Here is a 9,000-nt window from a genome sequence, read left to right as displayed (position 1 = left end):
TGGGACTCGAACCTGCACTAATGGCAGGCAGCTGGTGTTACTTAAGGAGGCATTAGCCCACTGCTCCACCAAGGAGTAAATCAGTAACGCGGCCGGGTAGGGAATCCGGCTTCCCCATGGACTTTGCTTGCCAGAAGGTCGCAAAAGGAGGTCTGGCACACAGCGACGGTCATAAGTATGAACCGAGGAGTGCCCAGCCTCGGAATTTTGATCACCTGATCGCGGGGGGAGGCTGCAAAGGTGGTTATTGTGAAACATGGTTACTTTTTTCAATGCTGTTGTAACTTGGAACGGTCCCTAAATGGAACTGTTGTAAGTTGAGGACTGCCTGTGCTAAGTGAGCCATTTGTTCAGTGAGTTTTGCCCTGGTTTGCCTTTCTTGCCACAGTTGTTAAGCCAATCATTGCAGTCGTTAAGCTAGTAACATGGTTTTTAAGTGAATTTTTAACTTCCTTTGCTTGTCAGATGGTCACAAAAAGTAATCAGATGACCCCAGGACACTGTAACCGTCGGTCATAAGTATGAGTCAGTTGCCAATTATCTGAATCTTGATCACATGACCACGGGGATACTGCAGTGGTCATACGTGTGAAAAATGGCCATGGGTCACTTTTTTCATTGTCACTTCAGACGGTCACTAAGCGAATTGTTGTAAGTCGAGGACTACCTGTATGGTGACTGGGCTTGATTGGGGTCTAACCCTGCTCTTCCTCCTGAAACTGCTGAGGAGAAATTGCAACAATGCGGAAGGTATTTGTTGTTGCTGATTGGAGACACAATTTATCCTTTTCCTGTAGTTGAACTGAGAGAGAGAGAGGGAGAGAGAGAAAGAGAGAGAGGGAGGGAGGGAGAGAGGGAGGGAGGGAGAGAGAGAGAGAGAGGGAGGGAGAGAGAGAGGGAGAGAGAGAAAGAGAGAGAGAGAGAGGGAGGGAGAGAGAGGGAGAGAGAAAGAGAGAGAGAGAGAGAGAGGGAGGGAGAGAGAAAGAGAGAGAGGGAGGGAGAGAGGGAGGGAGGGAGAGAGAGAGAGGGAGGGAGAGAGAGAGGGAGAGAGAGAAAGAGAGAGAGAGAGAGAGGGAGGGAGAGAGAAAGAGGGAGAGAGAGAAAGAGAGAGAGGGAGAGAGAGAGAGAGAGAAAAGAGCCTTTATTGTCATTTCTTATTGTGGGCACATTGGCACACATTAAAAATGAAATTGTGTTGCTTGCTCTCAAACGTGTACACATACATAACACACATTTAAACATGCTGTATACAACATACGTATAAACCTAAACCTTCACATATAAACATTAATCACTGTCCATCTTGAATGCATAGTGCAGGGGTAGGCAACCTCGGCTCTTTTATGACTCATGGACTTCAACTCCCAGAATTCCTGAGTCAACTATGCTGACTCAGGAATTCTGGGAGTTGAAGTCCATGAGTCATAAAAGAGCCGAGGTTGCCTACCCCTGCTTTAGGTGTTCGTTGCTTGATTATCTTTTCCAGCATTTTCCCAGGTATTGATGTCAGGTTGATTGGTCTGTACTTTCCTGGATCCATTTCCCCCCCTCTTTTGAAGATGAAAATCATGTCAGCTCTTTCTCTAGACCTCTGGTAGTTCCATTACATCCATTACCCATTATGTTGTACGACTGCAACCGTAAATGTATTTTGCCGACTTTGATATCCCTGTCTTGACATCTGATACTTTGCTGGGTATAAAGTACAGATTTTTAAAGACTGTGTGTAAACTATTTAAGGGGTACCTTGCCTTTTCATCCTAAGCTAATTAATTGTGGGGTGAATAGTGTTCTTCCAGTTGAATCTACCCTCGTAATAATTTCCTACAATTCTGATTTCTTTCATAAACCTCTGATCTTTAAAATGGGAATGCCCCAACTAATACTAGGAGCATCTTTTGAGAGCGGATCCATTGGGTGATTTCAACATTTTGCAATTAAAACAGGAGGCTTGGCTGACCTCTGTCATTAACATTAATAGGGGCAGTGCGAAGTGCCACACCAACTTGGGTGACACTTTTAGGATTCCTTCCCTGACCATTTTCCCCCTCATATTCCTCCTCTTCAGGTTTTTCCTCACGGATGGAAACTTGGCCAGTGAGAAATAGTGATCCTTTTGTCTTCCTCGTAGTTGGTGCATCTAATGGATTCTCCTAGCAGACGATGGAGTATCTCTCAAGCGGTGGGCTCCAAACCCTGCAGCCCAAGCAGGACAGCTGCTCCGCCAGGAAAGAGGCAGGCAACAGCGGGGACCACCTTTCCTCCAAGGACCCACAGGAAATGAAGCTCCCCTTTCCCAGTGATCCTTTCAGACTGCAGTTAGGAGGATCCCAAGGGCCAACTGGGCTCAGGTCATTTACTCCAAAGCCTCCCCGTAAAGCGAGGCTGGAGCGGACGTCGTCTCTGGATGAGCTGACCTGGCGGCAGAGGAGGAGCAGGAGGCCTTTCAGAATGAATCAAGAGAATTCGCTCGACTCAACTGAGGGGGGGTCCTCCGATGGGTCTTTCCAGGAAGACAGCCCCACCACGCAGGAAGCCGTCTCCAGTGGCAGCTGCCACCCCCCACACACACAGCCTCGGCACAACTTGCACCCGGGCTCCAAGGTTCCCCCCATTGGCCAGAGCGGACTCAGCCTGTCAGCTTCGCCCAGGAACTTGCCCAAGGTCTCGGCTTCCCAGCCCCCACCTCCTCTGGAACTGGAAGGCTCCTTTCCTTCTCTGAGGACAAGTAATAGGATTGACCCAGATTGTGCGGAGTACAAGTTGGGCTCCCCGCGGGGTTTTCCGAGATCACGCAGCAGCTGGAGTGACACGCAGCTCCAGAGCCGTGGGATGGCTTGCGAACACTGCTTGACAGCCTCCGGCAAATCGACGTTCAGCCTGCTGGCCCCCATCCGGGTCACCGATGTGCGAAACAGGTACGTATCGTGGGGCCGATAGATCGTACGGACGTTGCCTTTGCAGTTCTTTTCAGAGACAAAATTATTCTTTGTTTAAGGAAATTGTAATGCAGAATGGGGAGGGGGGGGCTTCTGACATGGAGGCTTCAGCAGCAGCTTCCAGTAACAATCACGCTACGCTGTTGGGAAATCCCTGTCAGTTTTCAGAGGATAACTTTTCGCTAAGAAGCTCTTGCTTATTTTCCTTTAGAGAATTTGTCTGTCTGTACATAGTGCAGACGCGGTGGCTCAGTGGGTTAGGACGCTGAGCTTGTCGATCAGATGGTCGGCAGTTTGGCGGGTCGAATCCCGAGTGCCGCGTAACAGAGTGAGTGCCTGTTACTTGTCCCAGCTTCTGCCAACCTAGCAGTTCGAAAGCACGTAAAAATGCAAGTAGAAAAATAGGGACCGCTACAGTGGGAACGTAACGGCGTTCCGTGCGCCTTTGGCGTCTAGTCATGCCGGCCACATGACCACGGAGACGTCCTCGGACAAGCGCTGGCTCTTCGGCTTTGAAACGGAGATGAGCACCGGCCCCTAGAGTCGGAAACGACTAGCACACATGTGCGGGGGAACCTTTACCTTTACCTTACATAGTGCTGCTTCCTGAATCTCCCAGGGCTCTGCCCCACCTTCCCAGCCCCAAGTGCTTTGGCATAAAAAGAAGGATCTTTAGCTCACGTTCAGCCTTGGAGTTGCCAACAGAAGAACACGGTCGCCTGTGACGAGGAAACCCCTGCTGCTGTTTTGCATCATGTGCTCCAGGGGAAGATGCTGGTCCCTGTTTGTCAGGAATAACAGCACTTTTGAGTCCGGAGAAGGGAGAAATCCATTGTAAAAGGTGCCACTGACTGTGGGATTGACACTAGCCCTTCCCTCTCTCAAACTGAGGCAAAGTCCTAGAGAGGCTTCTGGATAAGAGGAGGGCATTTCAATGGCTGTTTTGCCCTTCAGGCTCCCAGGGGCATCCAGCCACCCCTGGTTGAGAGAGAAAGCCAGCAGAAATGAGCTGCGCATGTGTTGGAACTTGTTCCTCCTGGAATAATTCTGATGGCATCTCAGTGGGTTTTTTCTTGGTTTCCGCCCCCCCCCCCTCGGTTCATTCCAGGCTTTGGGTAGGGAGAATGGGGGAAAGTATTGGGCTAGCCACCCAGACACCTTTGCACTGGTTGGGAGGGCCTTAACAAGTGCAAAGAGACCCAGTTGACTCTGGTGACAGTGTTTAATTACGGATAAATGACGGCTCTCTGCATGTGGGCAGTATGTTGTTCTAGCAAAATTCTTTTCTAGGTTTGTTCCCAAATCAGAAGGCTGTTCGTGATCTTGGAAGCCAACACAACTTCACACTTGGGTGTTTCTAAGAGCAGCCAAGAGCACAAGCTCGATTGCCTTTTTTTTTTTTTTTGCTTTTTGTCAAATCCCAGTTTCTTCCCCTCAGGATGCCACTACCAGGCACTGCATGCCAAAACAACTAGCTACAAAGACAGTTTTTTCCCCCATGCCATCCCTCTGCTGAACAGTTAATTCCCACAGCACTGTCTTATGCCAAAGGCTTTTTACCCATGTAGCGAGACTATATTAACTATTATCTTTCTCGCTTTTTTCCTTTTACCTTCTCCTGTTGGTATCTTATGATTACATCACTTGTTATTTGTATCTACACTGAGAGCCTATGTACGGGAGACAAATTCCTGGTGTGTCCAATTACACTTCGCCAATAGAGAATGTTCTATTCCTCACAAGGGCAAGGACGGGCGTATCCTTTGTTTGGCAGCAACCTTGCCAGGGACGTCAAATGGGGAGAGAATGATTGGCCCCCAGTCGCCTAGCGAGCATCATGATTTGAGCCTCATGTTTTGAGCTTGATGTCAACGCTGCTAACATCGAATGTTCTTGCTTGACAAGAGATGAGGAAGTAGCCATTTCATGTGTTAAACTTGTGTATTGCTTTAAGAGATGGATTAAGGTTGGGAGGGGGGAAGAGAAGGATTGTACCTTCAAGGCCATCTGAAATTAAAGACGGTAAGGCCTTGGCCGGTTTTCTAACGGAAGGGAAACGGATTCTTTAAATTAATTGGAGAATATGATTAATGACAAAGTTAGAAAGGTGGAGAATTGTGTTTTAATATATTGTGCAAGGGGGAGGAGATTTCAGATTCCAGCTTCCTTCCAGCAAGCATTTGCTGGTGTATTAGGCTGAATAAAGGACTTTTAAGGTAGACCATGGGTCGGCAACCCGCGGCTCCGGAGCCGCATGCGGCTCTTTGAGCCGTCTCCTGCGGCTCCCAGTCGCCTGGTGCGCGCGCACCACTCCGAACGGGAGGTGCGCGCGCACCACTCCAAAAGTTTGGAGAGCTGCGTGCACACCTCTCTCGCACCTCCGCCCGAACACCCGTTTGGAGACCTGCTGGTGTTCGGGCGGAGGTGCGGTTTGGAGACCTGCTGGTGCCGGTTTAGAAAGCTGCTGCGGGCCGCGGCAGCTTTCTAAACTGGCACCAGCAGGTCTCCAAACCGCTGTTCGGGTGGAGCTGCGCACGCACCTCTCCAAAGGTTTGGAGAGGTGCGCGCGCACCTCCGCCCGAACACCCGTGTTGAGACCTGCTGGTGTTCGAGCGGAGGTGCGGTTTGGAGACCTGCTGGTACCGGTTTAGAACCGGCACCAGCAGGTCTCCAAACGGGTGTTCGGGCGGCAGTTTGGAGGTCCCGGGGGTGGCTCCGGCGACGCCCAGGCTGAATGCGGCGCCGCAACCCAGCGCCCGTCACCACGGAGACCCATCGCCGCTGGCGTGCAGGTGCGTCCACATAAAAGTGGAACCGCGTGCATGTATCCACGCACGCGCATGCGCAAAAATGTTTTGCGCATGCGCAAAACATTTTGTTTTATGCGCATGCGCGTGCGTGGATGCACGCGCGCGGCTCCCACTTTTTTTTATGTGTGATGGAACCGGTTCCCAGTGGCTCTTTTGTTTTTTCAGGTTGCCGACCCCTGAGGTAGACAATGCCTCAGAGTCACTTGAAAAGCCCATACGTCGTCAGAAACTTGACACTTGGCCTCCCCGGTATTCTAATTGTTATGTCTCCCTGAACTGAAGAAGACCTCTCTGTCTGTCTCCCTTCCCCCACCCCCCACAGCCACCATCACTCCAACGCCAGCTAAGCTTTTTTCAGGAGAGAACTTTGCCAAGGCTGTCATGAGACTTTGGGGCCCCATGCTAAGAAAGTCTTGGCTCTCCTCTTCCTCCTGTCTTAGGCAGTTGACTTCTAAGTCCTGATTTCAGTGTTGGTTGACTTTCCACAGGTAAGTCAAGCCCACAGGTTGGCAACCTGCGGCTCTGGAGCCACATGCAGCTCTTTCAGCCTTCTTCTGCTGCTCCCAGTCGTCCTCCACCATTTGCAGAGAGAGAGACAGAGACAGAGACACAGAGAGGCACTTGTGCTTCCCTTCTCTCTCTCTCTCTCTCTCCCTCTCTCTCTCTCTCTCTCTGTGAAAAAGAGAGTGGCCGAGAAGCTGAGAAGCTTATTGGGCGGGGCTGCTGCCTTTGCTGAGTCTCCGCAGGAAGCAGCCGAAAGCAGGGCAGGAGAGCCAGCCCAATAAGAATGTGTGCCAGCTTGTCTGAGAACAGCGTGAAGCCAGCTTGCCAGGTGAGCAGAAGATCGGAGAGAGGGAGGGAGGGAGAGAGAGAGAAAGAGAGAGAACTCATGCACAGCATCCTCTGTTTCTTTTTAATTAAACTCTTCAATCAAGCTTCCCCCCCACCTTGCGTGCGTGAGCGTGTGCACACACGGGCGCGGGTTTTGCGGCTCCCAGTGGTTTTTTCCCTCTGGGAAATGGGTCCAAGTGGCTCTTTGAGTGTTTAAGGTTGCCGACCCCTGGTCAAGCCTATAAGCCTAGACCATGGAGTATCCTGACGCAACAAAACAGAATGTCCTTTTCTACAGAAGCTACTTGGAAGGCAGCCTTCTTGCTAGTGGTGCCCTCCTGGGAGCAGAAGAGCTGAACCGGTATTTTCCTGATCGCACCATGGGCATCTTTGTAGCCACCTGGAACATGCAGGGCCAAAAGGTGAGGAAGTCAGGCTTCAACCTCCGTCTCTAATCACCAGGGTTTCCACTTGGAAAGTCCAGGAGGAAAAGGAAAGGCACGGTTCGGTGAGGCCCGAGGCTTCGGAGCTGCTTTGGAAGCGTCTTGCCCGGCAGACGCGGGATGAAGGATGAAGGGCGAGCCATATGCTCAGCTCAGCTTGGCCTACAAAATTGCAGGTCAGGCTCACACAGGCTTTTCTCCCCAGAAAAGCGTTACTGTACACTCGCCCTTCGGCTCTAGGAACCCTGCAGATATTTCCAGACAGCATCATTATATGGTTCTAATTTTGCACGTAAAGTTCATATTTTAATGCAAACCGTTTGGGAGTGCGTTCAGTAAGGGTATGTGCGACTTGTCGGGACAAACCAGCAGCCTAGGATCCATAAATCCACTTGCAGCTCGTCCATCCCACATACAGAGTGTTTTGGTTCTGTTTTTGTTTTTTTAATCCCTTCCAGCTTTTCTTTTACAAACAAATTTTCTGGGAAATGTAATAAAAAGGTGGAAAGAAGCACCTAGCTCAGGGGTAGGCAACCTTGGCTCTTTTGTGACTCGTGGACTTCAACCCCCAGAATTCCTGAGCCAGCCACACTGAGGGGAAAGGGAGAGGTTTCCAAGCTGAGCCATGCTGGCTGAGGAATTCTGGGAGTTGAAGTCCGCGAGTCATGAAGGGGCCATAGTTCCCCCATGCTGACTGAGGAATTCTGGGAGTTGAAGTCCATGAGTCATAAAAGGGCCAGGTTTGAAGACCCCTGGTCTGGATCCAAGCCCGCAGTTTCATCAAAATGTCCGACTGAGGAATTCTGGGAGTTGAAGTCCACGAGTCACAAAAGAGCCAAGGTTGCCTACCCCTGAGCTAGGTCAACCCAGCTTAGTGAAGGTGAGCTGTGGATGAGAAAAATGAAGAAAACAGGAGCCTCTCTTTGTGTGGTTTTGTTTTTGTTTGTTTGTTTTGCCACTTTATAGACGGAACTTGAAGTTGTCCTTGTTAGAATGCTTGTGTACCTGAAGCAAGTACTTGTTTGTGTGGCATTTCACAAGTAGCGTGTTGGGATAGCAGCAGAAGCAGAGTCGCCTTAATCCTCCAAATAATGTGGATTAAATAATTTCCCCGAACAGATCAGAAAATGGCACGTTTGTTCATTTGCTGGGTTCCAACCCAGGTGAGCGGAAAAGTATTTGCATCCTGCAGGCAGAAAAATGGATTTGATACCCTGCGTCATTTCTTGTTCTTCAGCTGGCAGCTAAGAGGCCTCAAATGAACCTGCAGAGCTCGTGGACAGTTGGAAAGGTCTTTTTTCTTTTTTCCCCTTGCAGGAACTCCCTGAGGTGCTGGATGACTTCCTGTTGCCCTCTGACCCTGATTACGCCCAGGACATGTATGTGATAGGGGTCCAAGAAGGCTGTCCAGATAGGTATGGGAACAGAAGCAGCTTTGCAGCTAAGGGACCCTCCCTCCCTCCCTCCCTCCCTCCCATCCATCCATCCATCCATCCATCTATCTTTTGTCCTACCTCCTGAGAATCACCACTGTTGTCATTCCGTGTCAGCCTGTGCTCCCAGCAGCTGAGTCTGATGATTCTGAAGAGGAGGAGGAGGAGGAGGAGGAGGGGTTTGGAGAGCCTTCGGTGTCAGAGGGAGGCTTTGATGCCCTGAAGGACTCTCAGCCTGGCCCCTCCAGTCGTGTTCCTCACAAGGCTCAGCTGTGTGAGGAGGAGGGGTCGGACTCAGAGGATTCACAGCTGAATCTGTTCAAAGACGCTAGAAGCAGAAGGCAATCCAGCAGAGCAGAGAAAATCAATGAGGCAACTCAGTGAGAGGAGGAGAAGGCAGTGAGAAGCCACGCCTTGGGACTGATAAGAAAAGGGGAAGGTGTGGGTGGGGCTGGTTGCTGAAGGCAACCGTTTGGAGACATTCTAAGGGAATCCTGGTCTGGTTTTGCTAATCTGTTTGACTCTTGTTTGTTGACTCGTTTCA

The 9,000-nt window shown here is 50.5% G+C and overlaps 1 protein-coding gene across 1 annotated transcript in view; it reads left to right on the top strand.

Moving 5' to 3' along the window:
- The window catches only part of INPP5E (inositol polyphosphate-5-phosphatase E), a 21,031-nt gene that overhangs the window by 1,803 nt on the left and 10,228 nt on the right, over positions 1-9,000 (top strand). The window contains exons 2-4 of the mRNA XM_081339872.1: positions 2,069-2,918; positions 6,879-7,002; positions 8,341-8,438. Coding sequence (XP_081195998.1) covers positions 2,164-2,918; positions 6,879-7,002; positions 8,341-8,438 — 977 coding nt within the window. The 5' untranslated portion in view covers positions 2,069-2,163. The remainder of the gene's footprint in view (positions 1-2,068; positions 2,919-6,878; positions 7,003-8,340; positions 8,439-9,000) is intronic.

This window comes from Vipera berus (assembly GCF_964194415.1).
Source record: "Vipera berus genome assembly, chromosome: 15".
In the NCBI taxonomy this organism is placed as follows: Eukaryota; Metazoa; Chordata; class Lepidosauria; order Squamata; family Viperidae; genus Vipera; species Vipera berus.
The sequence above is the reverse complement of the archived record's forward strand: the minus strand, read 5'-3'. Positions and strand labels throughout refer to the sequence as shown.